Source organism: Chenopodium quinoa, unplaced genomic scaffold, assembly GCF_001683475.1.
Source record: "Chenopodium quinoa cultivar QQ74 unplaced genomic scaffold, ASM168347v1, whole genome shotgun sequence".
Classification (NCBI taxonomy): Eukaryota; Viridiplantae; Streptophyta; class Magnoliopsida; order Caryophyllales; family Amaranthaceae; genus Chenopodium; species Chenopodium quinoa.
In genome coordinates this window covers 1,954,537-1,977,327 of record NW_018743389.1, presented here as the reverse complement: position 1 = coordinate 1,977,327, position 22,791 = coordinate 1,954,537, and the positions used below count along the sequence as shown (strand labels likewise).

The 22,791-nt window shown below is 38.4% G+C and overlaps 2 protein-coding genes across 7 annotated transcripts; both read right to left on the bottom strand.

Moving 5' to 3' along the window:
• Window positions 1-8,042: 8,042 nt before the first annotated feature.
• LOC110738412 (probable potassium transporter 13) lies at window positions 8,043-14,170 on the bottom strand. Of its 6 annotated transcripts, none has more exons than XM_021918804.1 (11): window positions 13,641-14,170; window positions 12,516-12,670; window positions 11,756-11,987; window positions 11,419-11,664; window positions 11,285-11,335; window positions 10,768-11,028; window positions 10,619-10,671; window positions 10,367-10,481; window positions 9,722-9,976; window positions 8,954-9,476; window positions 8,043-8,836 (listed from the first exon to the last, which is right to left on the bottom strand). In XM_021918804.1, exons 3-11 carry the CDS (start codon window positions 11,982-11,984, stop codon window positions 8,410-8,412), a joined length of 2,160 nt encoding a protein of 719 aa, XP_021774496.1. In that variant the 5' UTR covers window positions 11,985-11,987; window positions 12,516-12,670; window positions 13,641-14,170; the 3' UTR covers window positions 8,043-8,409. The 6 variants fall into 6 exon arrangements, with proteins under 6 accessions (XP_021774496.1, XP_021774495.1, XP_021774494.1 ...); XM_021918803.1 differs by lacking the exon at window positions 12,516-12,670 and having other exon boundaries at window positions 13,641-13,713; window positions 13,801-14,170; XM_021918802.1 differs by lacking the exon at window positions 12,516-12,670 and having other exon boundaries at window positions 13,641-13,713; window positions 13,811-14,170.
• Window positions 14,171-15,959: 1,789 nt separating this feature from the next.
• Window positions 15,960-18,020, bottom strand: LOC110738326. Its single transcript, XM_021918687.1, has 4 exons — window positions 17,765-18,020; window positions 17,446-17,621; window positions 16,661-17,351; window positions 15,960-16,570 (listed from the first exon to the last, which is right to left on the bottom strand). The coding sequence occupies exons 1-4, from the start codon at window positions 18,018-18,020 to the stop codon at window positions 15,960-15,962; spliced, it is 1,734 nt and encodes a 577-aa protein (XP_021774379.1).
• Between the last annotated feature and the right edge of the window lie 4,771 nt (window positions 18,021-22,791).

Sequence of the window (22,791 nt, the reverse complement as noted above, 5' to 3'; positions counted from 1 at the left end):
GACTTAAAATTGACTGAACCCTTCGGTTCGCACCCCTATCGAATAACCGATCCGAGACGACGAATCAATCCGAAGGATTAGATGAGTCATTAGAGTATTACGAACAAAGATGTCGGATGTCGAGCTTAAAGCGTCGAAACCGAGCCTCGCAAGTCGAGTCGATTTAGAATTCGACGAGACGAGAAATCAAACAAGCGACAAGTTCGAGCTAGGTCGTAGCCTCACATTGGCCTAGCCATGCGAGTGCTAGGCTAGCTTAAGCTACCATGCACATCGCAATCCATACCGCAAGCCTAGCATGCATTGCGTGCTAGGCATGCTAGCAAGGCTGGTGCACGAGGCCGCAAGCATGCTAGCGTGATAGTGTATGGGCCACGCACCCAGCCGCAAGCATGCATTGCATAGCACTCGCACAGCAGCTCGCTATGCGTGCTTGTGCTATGGGTTGTGCATGTTGGGCATCGCATAGCAGCAGCGCTCTCGCTAGCACTAGCATCGCAACAGCGTGCTAGGCATGTTGGGTTGTGTGTGCGTGCTAGCGTAGCAGCACCAAGCACCATGCCACTCGCACAGCAAGCACGCACCAAGCAACAACATCACAGCATCGCATGCATGCGTGCTAGCTGGCTGCGCGTATGTTACGTGCTAGCTGGCTGAGCTCCCCAGCCAGCCAAGTGGCGAGGTGTGTGCGATTTTGTGTGGGGACCAAAATTGAGGGGTTCCTTGGTGAGCAAGGGGATTTGGTCCCCCCCCCCTCCCTGAATGGTCCTCACCTACTCTCTTCCTCCATGTGACACTTGGAGCTTGTTGATTGATCTTGCATTTTTATTTTGTTTTTAATTAAAATAAAATTGAGGAAAATGCAAATCTCCCACATTGATGGGAGAAGGGAGATCAAGTCTCCATTCCCTATAAATACCCAAGTTTTGGGTTTGGGAAAAACCACTTGAGTTGAACTTAATAAGGCATCTCATCATTAGTGAGAAAACCTTTAAGTTCGTAATACTCTAGTTTTATTTGGTCAAGTCCTGACTAACCTTCGAGATTAAGATCGCTCAGGTCGGGTCGAGGGTGCGAGCCGTTGGAGGCCTACGCACTTGCGTGGCTCGAGCTTTGAAGTAAGAGCTCGTGAATCTAGCGAAGCACGCGTCAAGAGTAAGAGTGTATTTTCTCTTTCTCTCTTATGTTGTTAATTATGTGATTTCATGTTTAGTTGCTTTAATTAGTGGGCAGATCTTGGGCGGGTTTCTCTTCCGCGTAGCGTTGGACGCTTTGAAACCCAACAATTACAACTCTTGAAAGACCTCTTTGAGGTGTACATACACTTATGCAAAGTTCGGCTAGAGCTACATTCGGCTTGGTTCCTAACGGATACGTATGCAACCTCACATCGAGGTGCGGCCATATTCATAGTCATGCATGATCGAGTCAAAGGATCTCCAATGCTTCATCCCTATATCCATCCAGAGCTAGACTTGGGGACTTGAACCCACATCATTAGCCAACCTAGCCTAAAGAGTCATCATCCTTGACTCTTCTCACGTCTATTTCCCTCGCCATAGCCTTTGCAGCCAAGCCTTAGTATCACATTCACACACTTCATTCACACCTCATTCACACACTTCATTCACATATACATTACCATTCTCCCCCTTAGGAACCCTTTTATCATGAAATCTTGTTCCCATATCACGCATCCTTCAAGAGAACATTCAACAAAGTCATCATTATTCGATAGCATTATCACAAAATGTACTTATCTTCCTGACCTAGGTACATTTATTAAGATTCATACAAGATGTTCTTAGCTCCCTGACCTAAGCAACATTCATCAAGATTTATTGTACACTTGCTTAACTCCCTAACCTAAGCAATACTCAGCAATCACCACTGTATACGTGCTTAGCTTCCTGACCTTAGTGCATTTATTGATCGTGTCACATGATGTAATTGTCCTTACCCTGATGGCCTAAGAACATTCATCATGCATACATTATTTCCGAGACAGGCAATTCAATTTGACAAGAAGAAAAATCATACGATCCATCTCGCTTTGCTCAACGAGGAAGTTCTAAACTTTTTCCTTTTTTAATCTCTTCTTTTGGGGAAGTTCAAAAACTTTTTCAAAAAGGGAAGTTCAAAAACTTTTACTTCTTTTTCACGTCTTTCTTTTTCGGGAGAAAGTCGGTACCCTCCATTCATGACAAAAAAATGACGGAAATTGTTGCATTTTCAGTTGTTTGTGTTTGCGCACACACTCAAACTATACATATACGCACACAGTCACAAGTCATACACATGTCATGTCGTGTCAAGTCACGCTTGGTCAAGTCAATCACAGTCTATACGAGTCCTTTGGCAAATCCCATTTTGTAGGTCTCAGTTACAACCCACGTTCGGGGGCAATCAAACCATCACCATCAATAGCCCACGTTCAGGGAAAATCGAACCATCTACAGCCCACGTTAAGGGATAATCGAACCATCTACAGCCCACGTTCGGGGATAATCGAACCATCAACATCTACAGCCCACGTTTGGGAACAATTGAACCATCTACAGCCCACGTTGGGGACAATCGAACCATCGTCAACAGCCCACATTCGGGGGCAATCAAACCTTCTATAGTCCATGTTCAGGGACAATCGAACCATCAACATCTACAGCCCACGTTCGAGAACAATTGAACCACTAATATCTATAGCCCACGTTCGGGGACAATCGAACCATCATCATTCATAAAATACTCAGTGATCATCCCGAGGTGCGGAAAAATCATCATTCAGTAGGCTGCTCGAGGCGTAGGAGTCTACGACATGTTTCTTAAGGCGTGGAAGCTTGTCACCTTTTATATAGTGGATTGCTCGAGGCCTAGTGGTTCACGATAGAGTTCCCAAGACACAAAAAACTATCATCCAGTCGATTTCTCGAGGCGCAGAAAGCTACCAAACGTATTTGTCGTTGGCCCACTAGTGTCAGATACGCATTCTATCCCTTACTCTTTTATTTGTGGAACTAACACTTATCTACAGGTATCGGCGTACAGAGAGTGATTTAGGATCGCAGAACGTCTTAAATCATTCTCCGTCTCTATTGACTACTTTGACTATCGTTTTCGAAACTTACGTTTCTACAAACTCTGTCAAAGTGGGGGTTTCTGTAGACACCTAAAAATGTCTACCCAAAACTAAACCCGATGATAAACAACCTTTCACTACCATTATTAATTGGGTTGAGTATTTAATCTTTAGAGTGCTTAAATCCATATTCCATCCAATACATTTCATAAATCAATCGAATTCTTAGCCCATTTCTCAAACCATAACTTATTCTCCTCTTTTCGTGTCCACATCACAAAACCGAGCTAAACTGATATCGTGGCCTTATAATTTTTATCCAAATATAATATAATTGGATAGGCCTTTAAATAAGCTTTCTAACGATATATCATAAGCCCAATTTGAGCAAAACACTAAACTCAGCCCAAAACCGACACCCTTGCACTAAAATGGCCATATCTTAAAATCTACAAAATATTTTCACCTTATTTTAATTGGGTTGGAAATTAAACTTGAATATCTTTCCAACGATATATTATATGCCTTATTCTGAGTTATGGATCAAAAGTTATCAGAGTTTTAAAAACACATAAAAATTAGAAATTACCGCGCCATGGTAAAAATACCGTGACACGGCAGACAATGCAGCGTCACGGTAATTTATGCCATGAATCTGCAATTTCTAGGGTTTATTTCTTCGTGGCGCTTCAATTCTAGGGTTTCGTACCTCACCCCTCGCATTTTCTCTATAAATACGAGGCTATTTTCACTAGTTTTGGGCACCAAATAATTCTCTCTTCCTCTCTTATGCACCAACACACATTCTAATCTCTCTCTCACATTCTAAGACTTAAACCTATTCTCCTAATTACACTATTCCTTCCCTAAGCACTCCAAGGAGTCCATACAACACCCGAAGTTCCATACTTAAACCAAGATGAAAGGTAGAACCAATTGAGGGTTTTGACCAAATCAACTCTATTTTCCTTTAATCTTATTTCAATTTGAATTATTATTCTTTGAAGTTACTAACGTTTTAATTCATGATATAGCAATTTAAAGAAGCGTGGAACGTGAGTAATTAATTCACTTAATTACTCTTATTATTATTATTCTTATTGCTAGTATCATGATTAGGTTTATTATTATGCTTTGATTTGACTAACGTTATTATGGTTAAATTGCATCCAATATTATTGTTTATTCTATTATATTTATTGACCACCATATTGCATGTTTAATGGGAATATGTAATTGAATATAACTCCTAATAAAATAATTTGGACGACCGGTTTAGGTTCCTTTTCAATCTTGCTGTTTAATAAAGCAATCACTAATATTTTAGAATTATGTGTGCATTAATATTCAACTAATTTAGCCTAATTTAGTTAGGATCAAATTGAATCTTTGTTTGTATGCCTTTGAGATTGCAGGAAATACTTTTCGCAATAAGAATTGAGTAGAGGCCAATATGGGCGAATGTGACTGCATGACTCACTTCGTACCATCAGCCCCGATTCTCCTTTCGTGGTTCCGAACCATATGGAGTTAATAATCTCATGGATTATGAATGGGGTGTAACCTTCACGAGGTAATCGTTTTTTCCTTCCGTTGTCCCTAATTGTGGTTGCCTCATAATGATCCATGAACGGTTTACAAGTTCCTTAAAAACTTGTTGGCGGCTCCCTACTTTGCTTTGTCCCTAATCGTGTCCCTAATCGTATGTAGATTCCCACTTCCTATGAGTGTCAGGCATATTAACGACATGCTTAAGTAGAGGCGCTTCAAATGACGCCTAAAGGATGGGCAAAACTAAGAGTAGCTTTTGAAATCCAATTTGTAAGTCGTTAATTAGACATGGTTTGTAATTCGTTAATTAGAAATTTAGACTTGGTTTGTAATCCGTTAAGTAGATTTATTAGACTATTTTGTTTGAGATTGAATTGTTGTTTTTCTTAAGAAATTTAAAAAGCAATTGAATGAACAAAATCAGGTTGGTCGGGTAGACCCAACCTGAATATAGCAACCTAATTTATACCCAAAAAAAAAGTTTTGGGTCAAATCAAGTCATTTTCGGGTTGACTCGAACCCAAAAATATCAAGTTCAGGTTGAGTTTTTCAGCCCGAAAACTTAAATGGATCAAGTTCGGGTTAAGGGTCAGCTGACACGAACACGAACCCGACCCGACCTGATTTGTTTGACACCCTTAGTCGATTGCCACTTTAATGAGATAGTCTTCCCAACCTTAGGGGGAGATAAAGAGAGCCCATGTTGGAAAGATATATCATGAAATGCCCATAATTTATCATACCTTGACCCAAGGTTAAATGTGCGGAATAAGAAGTGCAAAAAATAATACATTTGCAAAACATCGCAAATCAATTGCCAGGCGCATTCACTGATACAAAAGGAGTGACAAAATTCACACATACCAGCAGTGAATGCTCCTACTAGGGTTGAAATCCAAGCAAAGAAAATGAATAATCCACTTTCAGATAAATCTACAGCACGTAAAAGATGTGGTAGACCCCTCGGAACTAAAGGTCTAAAGTCGAGAAAATCTAAAAGAGTGGAAATGAGGAATAAAAAGGGTCAAAACTCCTTAAATAAAGTGGATCAAATCGAAAATGATGAAAATATCATCAACCCCCAATTTGAACCTAAAGAGTCAGATGGTACATCTGAAAGGAAGCGTGAAAACGAATTGTCAACAATCATGAAATTTCAATCAATTATATCCCCACTAGAAAACAGTGGGATAGAGTTAAAACTTCTGTCAATGATATATTTTCATACTCAATTGCCACATAAATCATCACTAATGTTAAGGACACCGAGCCATCATCAATAGATGAATGTCGACGAAGGATAGATTGGCCAAAATGGAAAGAAGCCATTCAAGTTGAATTAAAATCCCTCGCAAAACGCGAAGTTTTGCAAACCAGACTCCAAAAGGAGTGAAACCCATTAGGTATAGATGGGTGTTCATACGAAAAAGAAATGAAAAGGACGAAATTGTAAGATATAAGGCTCGACTTGTAGCCCAAGTTTTCTCTTAGAGACTGGGAATCGACTATGAAGAAACATATTCACTTGTGGTAGATGCCCCAACACTAAGGTTCATCATAAGTCTATTAGCATGCAAAGGACTACAAATGCGTTTAATGGATGTTGTGACTACATACCTTAATGGGTCACTTGATACTGACATCTATATGAGAGTCCCTGGAGAACTTGAACTACCTGAACCTTTGAGGTCAAAACCTCGAAAGCTACATTCCATAAAATTGAAAAAAAATCATTCTACGGTTAAAGCAATCCGGGAGGATGTGGTTTAACCGTTTAAGTGAATACCTTCTCAAATGAGGGTATAAGAACGACCAAATTTGTCCATGTGTCTTCATCAAAAGGACCGAAAATGGTTTTGTTATAATAGCAGTGTATGTTGATGATTTAAATATCATTGGGACACCTAACGAAATCGAAGAAACCGCTAAATGTATGATGAAAGAATTTAAAATGAAAGACCTTGGAAGAACAAAAATTTGTCTCGGATTACAAAATGAACATCTAAGAGATGGTATCTTAATTCATCAATCCAATTATGCCAAGAAGGTATTAAAAAGGTTCTTCATGGACAAAGCACACCCATTGAGTTCACCAATAATTGTTTCGTCCTCTAAACATCAAAGGTGATCCATTTCGACCCCGAGAAGAAGGTGAAGATGTACTTGCTCTAGTGGTGCCATACCTAAGTGCAATAGGAGCTTTGATGTACCCGGCCATTAACACTAGGCCAGACATTGCATTCTCGGTGAACTTGTTGGCAAGGTATAGCTCTAAACCTACAAAACAAACACTGAAATGGAGTGAAACATCTACTTCGCTATATACGCTAAACAATCGATTTAGGCCATGCTCTTCTATCCAAGAAATGGAAATCCTGCTCTCGTGGGATATGCTGATGCAGGCGACCTATCAAATCTAGTAAAATCAAAATCACAAACAGGTTATCTTTTTAGCTATGGCAATACATCGATCTCTTGGAAGTTAACCAAGCACACACTAACAGGGACTTCATCAAACCAAGCTGAATTGATTGCCCTTTATGAAGCTCGGAATTCATATGATTGCGATTGTTAACCCAACATGTACTCAAAGAGAGAAACATCAAAACAACCGAAGAAAGCCCAACTACAATATTCGAAAACAACCCTGATTGCAGTACACAAATTAAAGGAGGCTATATCAAAGGTGATAGAACGAAACACATCGACCCCAAGTTTCCGCTACTCATGATTTGGAAAAAGAAGGAAAGGTCGATGTCAAGCAGAACAAGTCATGTAACAACTTAGTTAATCTGTTTACAAAGGCATCACCACCTAGCAAATTTCAAGAACCCGTGCGTATAACCGGCATGCATCATCTTTGTTATCTGTGTTAAATTGAGGGGGAGCCTTATATGTGTTGTACTCTTTTTCCTTCGTCCAAATTTTTTTCCTGCTGGGTTTTTCTTAGCAAGGTTTTGATGTGGCAGATAAATATATAGGTACAATAGCGGTAATATTTATTTTACCTAAATGTAAATTTTTTCTTAGGAGTCATCTTATAGAAATCCGTTCAAGAGAGTATTGTAATGCGCATCGTATGCATAATATGAAGGTTTAAGAATACCGCCAAATATCACCGCTAAGCTTCCATGCAAGAGTAAATATTACCGCTCAAAACCTCATGCTCGATTAGACATTTCACTGCATGTTTAATATAGCAAGCAAATACTATTCATGCAGGAATACTATAAATCCCCGCATAATCTGTAGAAATTATACACAACAATTATCAAAGTACCTAAAATCTTTCTTTGATTTTTTTGAAAAAGGAAAACAATATACTAATAATTCTCGATTGTGATGAAAAGTAAAAAGGTTAACGGGATCAAAAGCAAAACAGAGCGCCGCATAAAGGTTGCCGACTCGCTGAGTGACGGCAATTAAGCAACAAACGTTGACCTATTAAAAAATATGCTGACTATGTCCTAATTTCAGACATTTTTGTAACCAAAAAATGTTAATTACATTAGGTCTATCTTTAAAAGAATTTTAGCTTTTAAACTACTCAGTTTAAGGTCAAGCAAGCAGTCTATCCAAAAACTATCACAGGTTACCTGTACACATATGAAAACTATGTGCAAAAGCAAACACATTTATATCCTAAACTCTCCATTTTTGTACATAAACGACGTGTTAAAAAATAAGGGCCGTCCTTTAGACAGTTTCTCTACTGCATCATCATTTTCGCTGTGCAAAAGCAAACATCACATCCACCAGCACACTAACAAGCTGTCCGTCCGTCATACATGGTAAACCATTCCTACTTCGATCAGTGATGTGTGCGGAATCCCAAGAGCCACTGCTGGTCTTCGACAGTTCTGCCTCAGGAATCTGTATACAATGTTAATGGCTATTTTCTTAAAGAATGATGATTCCTCTCTTGCTACAACACAAGTATTGCCTATCATGTAAGCTACTCCAGATTGTCTAGCCTCCATAAGCTTCTTGACATTGACATTTGGGCCACTCGGCTCTACTTCTCTAAACCTTACTCTTCTCCTGCCAACAGTAACAGCCCCACCCTCTGGAGCAGCATCCGTATCAGCAACGTTGTTTGGAGATGTCAGTGTTTCCCTATCATGGGGTCCATGTTGTAGGAACTCTGCTACCTCGTCAATTAGCTTAGACTCAAAGTCATAAGAGTCTCTAGTATCCTTGTATCCATACCTGAATGTAAATCAATTAATTATTTCTTTTGTCAAGCTTCGTACTTACTCTACTATAAACTCTTACTCTAGTATATACTCATGTCATACAGAAAATGAAACGGGAAATATAACATACCTCACAGTGCAACGAAATATATGGAGTTCTGGAGGACCAACCCGACCAATCACAAGACGCTCATTAACAGGAACTCTGGGGATTAGTAATATTTCGATTGTCACGAAAATGAGGACTTGATGAAAAGCAGGGAAGTTTGCAACAAAATGAGAAAACATCGGTGGGACCCCAGAGGTGACATTAGAGTATATCAAACCAATTCCAGGAACCCTGAGAACACCAAGGCTTGGACCAAGAGTCAAAAATCTGTCCAAGCCCACCTTATTTTGATGCTCGAACGCCTGTTTCTTCATAGTACCATACTTCCATAGTGACATCAAACACAATATTACAAGAGAAGAAACCAAAGGGACCCAGCCTCCTTGATGTATCTTGATCAGACAAGCTGACATATATGAGAGCTCAATTGATCCGAAGAACAGCACAAAAAAGAGAGCCACAAGGACATGTTTTTTCCACACAGTCACTATAATGAGAAACATTAAGCATGTTGTTACAAACATTACAGTGATCACCGCCAGACCTGCATAAAATGATATCAATATCCTTAGAACAGCAGAAAACCTCTGAACCTGAATAATTCTTGATTTTCAAAGACTAGCAACAATTAATCTGGATATTGTCTGGTAGAGGATACCAATTAGTACATTGATATCTCTCATTGAAAACATTCTGGAAATTTTTTGGCATTTAAGTAAAAATAGAAGATGGACTAGTAAGCAGTAATATATATTTTCAAGAAACAGAAAAAGAGGGATGAGGTGGTACCATAAGCATTGCCTATTTTATCTGTATCCCTAAAGCCCAAGACAACAGCCAGACAAAGCACCATCAATATCCAATTGGCCTCTGGTATGTAGATCCGGCCATATATGTCGTCAGATGTATGCACCATTCTGACACGTGGAAAACACTTTAAGGCCCGACACTGACTTATGATGGAGAATGTCGCAGATATAATTGCTTGACTGGCAACAACAGTAGCAAGCGTAGCGATCACAAAAAAGGGCCAAAAAATGGACTCTGAACACAGCAAGCAAACAGAAGTAACATCAAATTACAGAAAACAGTCATTAAGAGATAATCTTATAAACTCTACTATATTTACCAGCAAAAGAACAAGATAGTACAGAAAAGCAGCCTCAACAATGCAAAAAAAAAAAAAAAAAAAAAAAAAAAAAAAAAAAAAAAAACTCATTTATTGTTGACTCTTGTTAAATATTTTCTTTTAAAGCGTGTCGTAGCGCGCTATTAACAGGATTACAGGACTAATTCATAAAGATACATAAATAATAGAAAGAAAAGGAAAATGGTAGTTACCCAGATAAACTCATCGTTCAAAAAGCAAATCATTCAGCACACTAATTTGCTGATCATTAAACTAAAAACACCTATTTGCCCAAATAAACATACCAGGTATTGCCTTGTAAAAACTACTCTGAAGATCTTCTCTGTGCTTAGAAAGATAAGCAGCTTCACCCATATATGCAAGAACTAAACAAGGATAGACAAATCCGGAAAATGCAATCTGCCATTGTAACACATAAAAGTTACTGTTATGGAAATGCTGAAAAATGAAGACTACCCTTCTCACGTATAGAGCATTATGCAAATGGCATAATTCAGTGCGTGAGAGAATGTTAATTACAGATTATATAAAATTACCCTCAAAGAGAGCTGAGAGAAGTGGCCAAGATCGGCAAACATTGCTTCTGCACCTGGTAAAAACCACAGTAAAGAATATGAAAACCCAGTCTAGCATACAACTCATTTTCCATATACAATTTAACAGGAACATTTTAGTTCAGTAGTACCTGTAATACATAAGACAACACCCCCAAGTGAACTCCATCCCACTTTTCCTGTTACTTTGAAAAATTTGTAGACATAATATGGTGAAACTGCACGAATGACCCCAGGATTCCAGTGAATTATATTGTATAACCCTACTCCACCAACACAGAGGAGCCAAGCTACAAGAATAGGAGCAAAAAGAAAGCCAACTTTGCTAGTCCCACAATGCTGAAGAGAAAAAATTCCCATCAAGATTATGCAGGTCACACCAAGAGTAAGATCTGAATCATAAAAATAAAAATGAAGCAATTCAGAATGCTGTACATCAAATGTTGCCAACAACTCAGTGTCTTAAAATTACAATAAATTAGTGATGCGAAAGATAGAACTCTTAAGAAGATTGAACTCTACAACTCATGAAATTTCAATTTCTACATAACACATGTATACATCTACTATGTAATTTAATCTCAAGTGGCCTAAGAACGAGGCATTGAGTTAAAAACTCAAAAATCATAGAAATACACGTATACTTACATTCATTTAAATGAGGAATCTTAACTTTTAGGCCAGAGACTGCAGATAGGACTGCAAAACAACAGAAGACATTGCAAATCATTCAATCATGAGTTGGCGAAAAACTCACAGATCCTTAAGCCTCTACGACATACCAGACATTGTTGGAGTGAAAATCCCATCCCCAATCACCATGCTAGTCCCTAGAAGAACCACTAGAAAGAGGATAAGACGGGAGTAATAATGCTTCTCAAAAAATTCTTTAAGGGCCAGACTACTCCTGCTTTCCTTGCCAGAAGTCGCAGCTTCATAAGATGGGTGTGCATACTTCATTTGAGACGGACAAAAAAAGCCCATTTTAGAAGATCGGCAAAGAAGCGAATACAAGGCAAATGTTCCGCCTGCAAAGAATCAAAATGATTATATGCAGGAAATAGATGTCACTAGGCAATAATAAGCTAACAACTTACATAGGTAATATATTTTTAGCACCTTCTCCATTGTCATCAGCTGATAAAACAAAAACGATGTACTTGCAAAGAGGGACCAGAGTCAGTGTCCAGAAAACCATAGAGAGAATGCCAAAGATTTCAAGGTCTTCCTCATACAACCGCAATTTCCCAGAGAATGTACTCTTGTAGACATATATAGGAGATGTGCTTAGATCACCATAGACAATCCCCAAACTCTGGTAGGCAAGACAAAACGTCTTCTGGTACATCTCCTGTAACCAACACAAAAAAAATTTGATTGACCATTTAAAGACAAAATTCAAAACAGGGAGGTGATTGACCATTTATATCACTTGGAACGGTGGACATTGTGGCGCGAACCATTACATGGACTTGCCCGATGATTTGTACCCAATTGCAAATTTTTGGGATTAGCTTTAAGCAATTTCCTACATTTTTTTTTTTTGATTAACATTATGGCATAAGCATAAAAAGGTCCGCATTGGAAAGATCATCCGAAATGCATCAAAACATAGGATTTTTTACACATAGGAAAAGCTGGAAATATCTTTCACAACTAGAATCGAAAAGATACTGCGCGTGTGTGTGTGAGGTATAGTCAACAACCCACCTCCCATCTCAAATTTCAGCACCAATGAAAAGCTATGGACTAAAAAATGAGGAATAAAGAGTAAAACCATGCCAACATGTTAATTGAACTAAAAGGAACCAAACAGCCAAGATTGACCTAGAGATAAGAATATAGCACATAGGTAAAGGCTACAAAAAGAAAAACCAACCTTTCTTTTCTTTCTACTGAGTAATGACCTTATCTATTAATCCAACTAACCGCGATTATTTAATCAAATACTCGTGCAATCTTCTATATATTGAGGAACAAACATCCAATTGTTGGACAAGTAGTAAGACTACGATTCCAGTTCTTAAGTCACAACTGTAGTCAACACGAAAAACATCCTATTTTAGAAAGACGAAAGTAATGGTATAATACGACCTATGGAGCATGAATAGTATAAGCAAGTAACTATATATGAACAAGTGAAATTGTAAACTTCCACCACTACTATGATGGAGGTAAACTCCTCGCATCCACATTTACCTATTGCTCATCTCATACAAGGTCGTCAATTAAGCATATGATAACGATTTGCACATAATTTTACATTAAAAATCCCCACATGAATGTCCGTGGTAAGCACATCGGCAGAACCAGTATCAAATACGTAATTTTCTTCATTAATTCCATCAAACACTCATACCCACATGACCACACGGCAACACCTCTAAGCAAATAAAAGTAAGAAGTAACATCTGACAATGTAATTGAGTTACATATAATATGCAAATGACAAGATTAATACGAATTCGTGAAAAAAGTCACTATCGTATTACTTAATCTACGGCCTCGTAGCTTTAAATAAAAAGAATGATCCATTTCAAAATTGTATACCCAATATCAGTCGCGTACACTCAATCTGTAATACTTGGAGCTATTGATGAAACTACTACATTACAGAAGTATACCATCATTTATTCATTTTCTATAATTGGCATATAAACACGTTTGCAATTAAACGTTTCTATCAATAATTCCGTGACAAAAAAGGCTTAATTTCTCAATCTTGCACCTAAATTATCCACTTTATTTCTAACAAACTTGCAAACACCATCAATTCAATTCAAATTTTAATTTCAGAAAATTAACAATGCAAGCATCAAACATTTAAATAAAATCATACCCACATCTAAAATAGAGAAATGTACTAAAAGATTACTCAAAAACACTAGATAAGTTCATAACTTTTGTACTAAACACTTGAAATTATTATATTTATAAATATAATAATAACCCCAAATCCAATCCCAAACAAAATAATTAAAAAAAAAAAATTAAACAAACTTACAAGTCGAGATTGATGAGTTGATAATTCCATTGTACTTCCAACTCCAACGAAAACCTCAGAAATTATGATCCTACTGAATTAAAAATAAAAATTAAAAATTAAAAACCAGCGAAAATTTTAGAGTGATGAACTGTAGTATATAGAAAGGAAGAAATAGTACGGAATAGTACAGGCTGTAAATGAAAATGTAGGAAGAAAATTCAAAGGAAGTAAATATAAAGAAGAAGATTATTCTTTCCAAAAATGAAAAGATTCTTTTCAAAGAAATATGATAGATCTTTGAAACGTTTTAAGTCAAAAACTCCAGCAGTTTATTTTTCATTTTTTTCAAGAACAAAAATTAAGAGAGAGAAAATATTGGGAAAGGGAGTTGAAAGTGAGGGGGAAGTTTCAAAACAAATTATAAACAAGAGATAGGGATACTCTTGGGAGTTGGGGCTGATCCAATTCAGTAGGAAAGTCAAGTGAGAGTTGAATTTTTGTTTGTGAGAAAGATGAGTTGGATTTTTGTGGAGAGGATATTCAGAAATGTGTCTTTTTCTTTAGTGATGTGGTTGTAAATAAATAATACAGATATAAATAAATAATACAAATACTAATATGTGTCATTTCAATAATGGTTTTGTGCAAAATGTTAAAATTTGTTTTTATGATACAGGGAAAGAATAAAAAAAAGTTAGGGGTACTTGTTTTTATTACGCCCTTGATTTTGTCTCGTTAAGGCGTATATGCTTAGATTGAAAATAATGTATTAGTAATAAAATTTAAATAAAGAAAATGAAAGTGAATATAGGAAAGCCCAAAAAAAAAAAAAAAAAAAAAAGAACAAAGGAAAAATTGCATTTATTAATCCCAACTTTGCACAATTTCATTTTATTAATCCCAACTTTGGATTATTCTGCAATAATCCGAACTTTGATATGGGCTTTCATTCATCATACCAAACCGGTTTGTTAACCTGTTGTACCAGGTTACTGTCCTACGTGGCAAGAGTTGTTACTTTAATTAATTTTTTTTCTTTTTTCCGTTTTTTTTAAACTCCTATATTTTTCTTCTTTCTCACCCTCTGTTATTTTCGTGTTTCTTCTCTGGTTTCCTCTGATTCCAGCATTCTCTCCTGTTCTTCTTCTCTCATAGTTCACCATTAGCAATGGCTGGAGGTAGAAGTATACCAGTTTCTTCCTCTGGGTCTTCTTCAAACTTGCGAGGAGGTTTGTACAACACGACAAAATGCACTTGTGGTTTGGACGCCGTTGTGCGAACTGTGAAGAGGGGGCATAACATTGGATCCAGATTTTATGGATGCCCAAAATGGCCGGTAATGGTTAACCTATAGTTATTTAAGGTTTAATTACTCGTAATTAGTCGAAATTCATTTTATCTGTTAGGCAAAATTAAATCCCAATTGTAATTAGGGTTTGGAATTGAGTAAAAAGTTTATTTTTTCTTACAGGATACCAATTGCAATTTTATGAAGTGGGTTGACTGTACTAATGGGGATGATCTGCGATTAGAAATATTTGAAAGGGACACTACAATTGCTGAATTAGAGATGCAGAACAAATTTCTTGAAGACAGCTTGAAGATAATGCAAGGACAACGGGAAAAAATGGAGGTGGTGCAGCAACTGAAAGAAGAGCTATGTGACATGAGGACTGAGCTCATGAAATGTTCAAGGAATGAGACTAATTTGTTTATGGCCCTTTTATTTTCCTGGGTTTTTTTTGCCATAATGGTGTTGTACTTAAAGTAAGATTTATGGTGTGTACCTTTTGAAATGAAATGAAATGAAGTATGGTTTTTTCCTGAACAAAATTATTGTAATTTTCTTTTGCGCATAAACAAATAATCATGCAAAGTCATTGGCAAAATAGGTACATTATGTACTAACCCAACTATAAGTTCACAAATCCAAAATACCAGGGCTACAGCAAATAGTGTCATACACAAAAGGAAATTCTTGCCTAATTCTAAAGTGAAACAATATCCACTTCAACCTAGTAGTAATTAGGCTGGAACTACTATACAAAAGTAGTTTGCTAACTAAACTGTCTTTGACATGAAATGCTTTTTACTTAGATGGCTGATGGAGGGTTGATTGCTGACTTGGGATTATGAAATTCACTCTTTGGTCATGGCTTGGCCTGGGTGTCTGTCCTCCTCTCCTGTTGGATTGGCCACGCACCTATCACATGAATAAGTAGGAGACATCAGAGGGTAGGAGTGAGATGCAGTGAAGGGGTAGGAGTGAGATGCAGTTGAAAAAAAAAAGAATAGCTGAATGAAACAACAGAGATAACAAAACCAATTTGCAATTATTTAAACACATACATTGGGTTGTATACTCCCATCCTCAGCAATGTACATACCCACTCCCCTTGGAATTCTCTGTTTTTCCCTACCACCACTGTACCTACCACCTCTTCCTCTCCCAGCAGAGCTCTGAGCTTGTTCTCTTCCGCCAAAAGAAGCTGCAGATGTAGCAGAACTCTGAGCACCTCCTCTTGATCCTAACCCTCCTCTTATAGCTCTGCCACCTCTCCCAAGTTGTGCAGGCTGGGCAGTGCATGAATGGTGTGGAGCTGATGCAGAAATTGTGAGCTGAGTTTGAGGGTTTTCAGGCACATTGCTATAAGGTGGTTGGCCATCTTTTCTAGGCCTGCCCCTAGGCCTTTTTGTAGGTGGTTCAGGAGGGGGTGGTATTGTATCCCTGTTAGGACATCTTCTTTTGTTGTGTCCCTTGTGTTTGCACAAGGAACAAGTCATCTCAACACCAGTCTTAGTCAAACACCCAGGTTTTTTAGGGTTCTCAGAAGGGTCCCTAATTCTATTTTTCCTTGGCCTCCCTGGACCAATTTTAATTGGTGGTGGGTCCAAGGAACATTGCACTTTTGGCCAAAACCTCTCACCTTCAAGGGGTGGAATTGAACCTGTCCTAGTCAATTTATTCAAGCACATCAGGTAAACTAGTAGTATAAGTTGTTAAATTAGTGTCACATAGGAGAAAAGTTAGTGTATACCTGCATAAGCCTGTAGATATGCTTCCCTTGTGTAACACCTGTCCACATAGTCTTCTGCTTCTTTGTTCATAAAGAAGATGCAAGCAACTGCATGGCAGCAGGAAATGCCAACCATTTCCCACTTCCTACAGCTGCAAGTTTTTTCTTGAAAATTCACAACTAGCTGGTCCAGGTCATTGGTGACATTGAATAATTGGTCTGTGGAAGGCTGCACATCACAGTATGAAGCCTTGTGTTTCTCCTTCTCCAACTTTGCCTGAATTCTTAGGCACAGAACACCTGACCATTTCTCCATCTCTTGCCTTTTTTTGAGTAGCCTCTGCATCAAGCATGTTCTGATATCTTCTAACATGTACAACAGGTGCTTTGTTCTTGCATTTATTATATAGCCATTGAAAGTTTCTGCAATATTGCTGGTTATTGCATCAGTTTTCATTGAAGTACTCAAGAAAGCTCTGCAAAATAGGCTAGGATTATAGCCTTTGAATGCCTCAGCTGCTTCACAATTGATCACGGTGAGCTCGTTCAATGCATCATCAAAATCTGCCTTGTTGTAACACTTAACAATCTTCCAGAATTGCAACTTCAGCTCATCTCCTCTATATGTCTTGTGCCAGTTGGCAAATATATGTCTGGCACAATGCCTGTGTTCTGCTTGGGGCAGAACAGAGGACACAGCATTGACAATAGCCTAACATCAAAGCAAGTGCAATATTTAGGAAGCTGCAAAAATTATTTGAAAACAGATTTGTGCTTAGAGTGAATAAAATGATTTGTGCTCATACCTGGTGCTCATCAGACAAGACTGCAACACCTTCACCATCTCCCAACTTCAACACTTTCTGTAGATGCACAAAAAACCATTCCAAACTCAGATTATTCTCACCCTCAACAAAAGCCCATGCCACTGGGAACATTTGGTCATTGGCATCCCTTCCAACAGCACAAAGCAATTGACCACCTAGAAAAGTCTTCAAAAAGCTTGCATCAACAGCCAACACTTCCTACAACCATCTTTCCATCCCTTGGACAACCCCTCAAAGCACATGAAAAATCTTTGAAACACATGTGGACCCTTCTTCTGTTGCACAATCACTAGCTCACATGTACTGCCAGGGCTTTTTGTCTGCAATGATGCAAGATAAGCTCCCACTTTTTGGTAGTGGTCATGCATTGAACCATGTAGGAGAGTGTGGGCAGCATATTTCACTCTATATGCAAACATCCTATTCACAATGACCTTGAAAGCTCTTTTAATGCAGTCCACTATTTCCTTTGCAGGCCAATGTGGTCTGTTTTTGAAGACTTCAAGGAATTGTTTTGCAACCCAGGTAGCTTTCAACTGCCTGTTCTTCCTCATGTTCCTCTAGCAGGTATGCTCTCCACTCACCTTCTTCACAATCAAGGCTGCCTTTCTTGAATGCCAAGATGCATAAACATAGAAATTACACCCTTCACTGCATCTCACTCCTACCCTCTAATGTCTCCTCTTATCCCCAACAGAAAAAAATAAGTTTTTACCTTGTAACACAGCATATTTGGCAACTGCCTCCTTGAAATCTTCCCTTTTGGCAAATCTTAAACCCACTTTCCACTTGAATTGACTGAAATCTGTATTTGGGCTTACAAGCAGTGTAGATCTTCTCTTCCTCACACCATCACCTCCCTCATCTTCACTCCCAGATGGTGTATACACCTCCTCATCAGATTCCTCATATTCACTGAAATTTTCTACTTCAGTCACTGGATCTTGGACACTTAGATTTGCAGTACCAACTTCGTGTATAACTTTAGAAGCAGCCTGAATTAACTGTGTACTACAAGCTTTAACCCTCTCCCTAGCTGTGTTGTACTCCTCATCACTCATATCAGAATCACTCTGTAATGTCTCATTGAAAATTGCATCTTCATATTCTTTCTCAACCTCTAGATCTATCTGCTCCAACCCCACATCTAATTCTTCTTCATCTCCAGGAACAGGTTTCTCTACATCATAGTTGTCCTCATCACTATCCTCATCAGTGTACACATCACCATACACCCTCCTCTCAGTAGCTACTGCAACTCCCTTCCCTTTATCAGTCTTAGGATCATAGTTGTCCTCATCACTATCCTCATCAGTGTACACATCACCAAACACCCTCCTCTCACTATCTACTGCAACTCCCTTCCCTTTATCAGTCTTAGGGTCATAAGCAGGGTCTGTGTCCTCACTAGTTTCAGTGTCACCACCACCTACTAACTCATGTAAGGGAACTGGAGACTCAGGTCTGTCATCAACCCAATTGTAATCTTCATATACAGGAGGTTGTGTTTGGTATGAATGTTGTGAAAGAAGGTTCCCTAAACCTAGATCTGGTTTAGAAGCACTGGAAGGAGGGAGCTGGGCTGACTTAGAGACAAATTTAACTTTAGGTGAGCTGGAAACTGTTTTTTTAAATGTGGGATTACCTTAACCTATTAAATGTGAGGGGATGGGAGCTTTTCCTTTTGGACTTAGAGTCAAACTACCTTTAGGTGGTCCCCTTCTTTTTTTTTTTTTTTTTTTTTTTTTTTTCTGGTACTTAGAGGAATCACAGTCATCAGATTCTTCTTCTTGGGGCAATAGTTGAAAATGTGTTTGGACATCAGTTGGGTCTGTGGGGTCCAGCTTTGGTAACTCAGCACCATGGTGTACATACATCTCTACAACTCTGTATTTAGCACCTAATTTTGTCACCTCCCTCACATCTTCATCACCATTAATCCTCCTCAAACCATTACTCATACTTAGTCCAGGAATCAAATATAACACAGCTTCAACATGTTTCCCACCACAACACTCAGTCCCCATCTGTACAATGTCCCACATACATAACTCATCTGGGTCAACCTACTTTGTTTTACCCTTCCCTCCCTCATACACTAATTCACCATCATACTTTAAAGTAAAAGCCCCAGAATGCCAAAACTTCAAGCTGATCTTGTTAAAATTAATATTCATGTTCAACCTACAATTCACTATCAAAATTCAATTTCGAAACAGTAGTACACTACTAACTACAGACAACGCAACATAAATCAACCATTATACCAACACAAAAACACAAACAGAAACATCAAAGAAACCCAAAAGAACCATCACAGATACACAAACAGAAACATCAAAGAAATCCTAACTCCAAGTTTTGATCTTTATGGCATTTTCGATTCATAAACATGAGTTCACATCACAGAAACCCTAATTCCAAGTTTGTTTTTTAGGGCATTTTCGGTTCATACACAACAATTCACACAACTATAAACCATTTTTGGTTGGCGAAATTACTTGACTAAATAAAAGAATTACCAAAAAGTTACGAATTTAGGGTTACCTCTACTTCCTTGTTGCGTCCCCTGCTTCGCATTCATCAACTGACCTGCTCCTTTTCTCAAATTAAAACCCTAGACAACACTTCGCCTTCCCGCTACAATTTTTCGGTTTCTCAAAGAAGTGCAATGGGTGTTAATTCGGGGGAAAAGTGAAAGTTGTAGAGGTGTTAATGGCGGGACTTTAATTTTGCCAGGAAGGAGTAGTTTGAAGGTGATGCTGACTGGACATGATTTTAGGAGGGAATTGGTGATCAAAGTCAATATTGATGTTTGTTGATTCAACATTTACTTCCGTAGCCGGTTTCCAGTTTTTGGGTTTGATGAATGAAAGCCCATATCAAAGTTCGGATTATTGCAGAATAATCCAAAGTTGGGATTAATAAAATGAAATTGTGCAAAGTTGGGATTAATAAATGCAATTTTTCCAAGAACAAAAAGAACAACATAGGAAATGATGAGATAGTGATGGTGTAATTAGCTTATATTGACAATTTAATAACTTATATTGACGATTTAATAACTTAGAGCAGCCTCGATGCTTGTAGGGAGGGAATGACTTGCAATTTTGGAAAGTCATTAGCTACTAGCTTTGACCAATAGAGATATAATATGAAATTTGCTTCAGAAAGATGGGAAGTTGGTATATTAATGATTAATTGATTTTTTAAATAGCTAGCTAGTAGCTAACCTAGAGGTGATTAATTCGAATTGGGCAGGATTTTAGCATCAAATCTCATGCCCAAACCCATGAATAAGTGGCAAGCTTATAATGCTTTTTTTGGACGGGGTTCGTGTTTTAAACTAATAATGTGTTTTTAAACCCGCACTTTTTTTCCAGTTGGACCATAGTTGTTACCTTTAAGCTAACCATTGGGACATAAGATTGCTGCAAATGATATCTATACTATCTCATGCCCAACCCCTGAATATGTGGCAGGCTTATAACACTTTTTTGGATCGGGTTCGTGTTTTTAACTAATAATGTGTTTTTAAACCCGCACTTTTTTTTCGGTTGGACCATAGTTAATTACCTTAAAGCTAACCATAGGGACATAAGATTGCTGCAAATGAAATCTATACTAATATATTAAAAGGCGTTCCTAAGAAAGTTTATGTGTCACGTAGACCCTTTCATTACGCCACATCATCCACCCAACTTCTTATTACGCCTATCACCCACTCAATGCCACATGGCTCTCCCTTCCATATGTTTCTCATTGCATGTCATGCACTTATAATAAAGAAAAAGTTCTCCACAAGGTTTGAACATGCAACCACTAATTTTAGAACTAAGGTTATTACCACCAAGCTATGTGATATTTTATGTTACCTTTTGATACAAAATATTAATATGTATAACAAATTTAATTACAAGAAAAATGTAATGACCCGGGGTATCATCCGGGCCCAAATACTAGTTAGCTTTTAGACTTGTGTGACATAGAGCTGTCAATTCGGGTATTCAAGTCGGGTTTGAGTTGGGTCAAATCAGGTCTCGGGTCAAATCAGGATCAAGTTATGTCGGGTTAATCTAGCAACAGATCAGTTTCAGATTCGGGTCGGGTCAATTTCGTTTCCGATTATTCCGGGTAGTTCACCCCTCGGGTGTAGGTCGGGTTCAATTCGAGTCAAATTCAGATCGGGCTCAATTTCAGGTTCGGGTTGTGTTGAGTCGGGTTTAAACGGGTTAATAGATGGTACATTTGGGTTCGGGTTAGGGTTGGGTTAGATAATTATTTGATCGGATAATCTTAAAGTTGGATCATCCTTGGTTTTAGTTCAAGTTCAATTCGAAAAAATATCGATGTGGTCAAGCTGAACCTATATAATTACGCCTTCCATAATTTGATTAAGAATTATCAAGATTTTATTAAACCTATAAGTAATATAGAACAAAAGGTATATAAGCTGAACAAATTGTACGAATATGTTGTTAAGGATTGAGGGTTACAGAATTGTACCAATATATAAACTGAACAAAAGGTATATAAAATTTTATTAAACCTTCCATGACTCGGGTCAATAGTAGGTTGTGTTGGGTTATAACCGTTTTCAGGTTCTAATTGGGTCGGGTAATAGTTCGAGTTTGGATTGTTGACTAGTTGGATTAAATCAGTTGACACTTACTATCAGGTCGGGTGCAGGTTCGGGTTCAGGTCATAAAGTATTGGATCAAATTGATTGTCGGTTAACATCAGGTTGGGTTATAGGTCACTAGTTTCACCCCATTATTCAGATACAGGTCAGGTTCAGATCATTGCCGATTCAGGTCGAGTTATCGGGTCGGGTCAGTTTTTGACAGCTCTAGTACTGTGACATGACATTGGGGCGTCCGCCTTAAATTCTCAACAACCCTCTTCACAACATATTAGGTCGGCCAGACCTAGGACTGTAATTCATATTTCTGAGCCGTCCGACCTGCCTCCTCCCAGCGCTCCTCCTTTTGGAATTCAATTGGACGCTGAGGGAGGAAAGAAAGATAAAGGCAAAAGGCCTATGGTGCCTGAGGGCCTAGAGATGGCCGAGCCAGGTCAAGGCTCGGTGGGTGGCAGCTTGGCCGAGGTGCCTGAACTGGACAAAGTGCTGTCCTCTAACTTTGGTTCGGCCAGGATTCTCGAACTACAGTCGGGCGAGCAGGGAGCTAAAAACACTGATGTCGGGGAGGCGGATGAGGATGACAATGCGGTCGACTTTGATGACCCGTACGCCTGCCCAGTCGGTTATATAGCCCTTTCTTTTCTTAACAATAAGTTTGAGGAATGAATTTGAGAAGTTCCTCA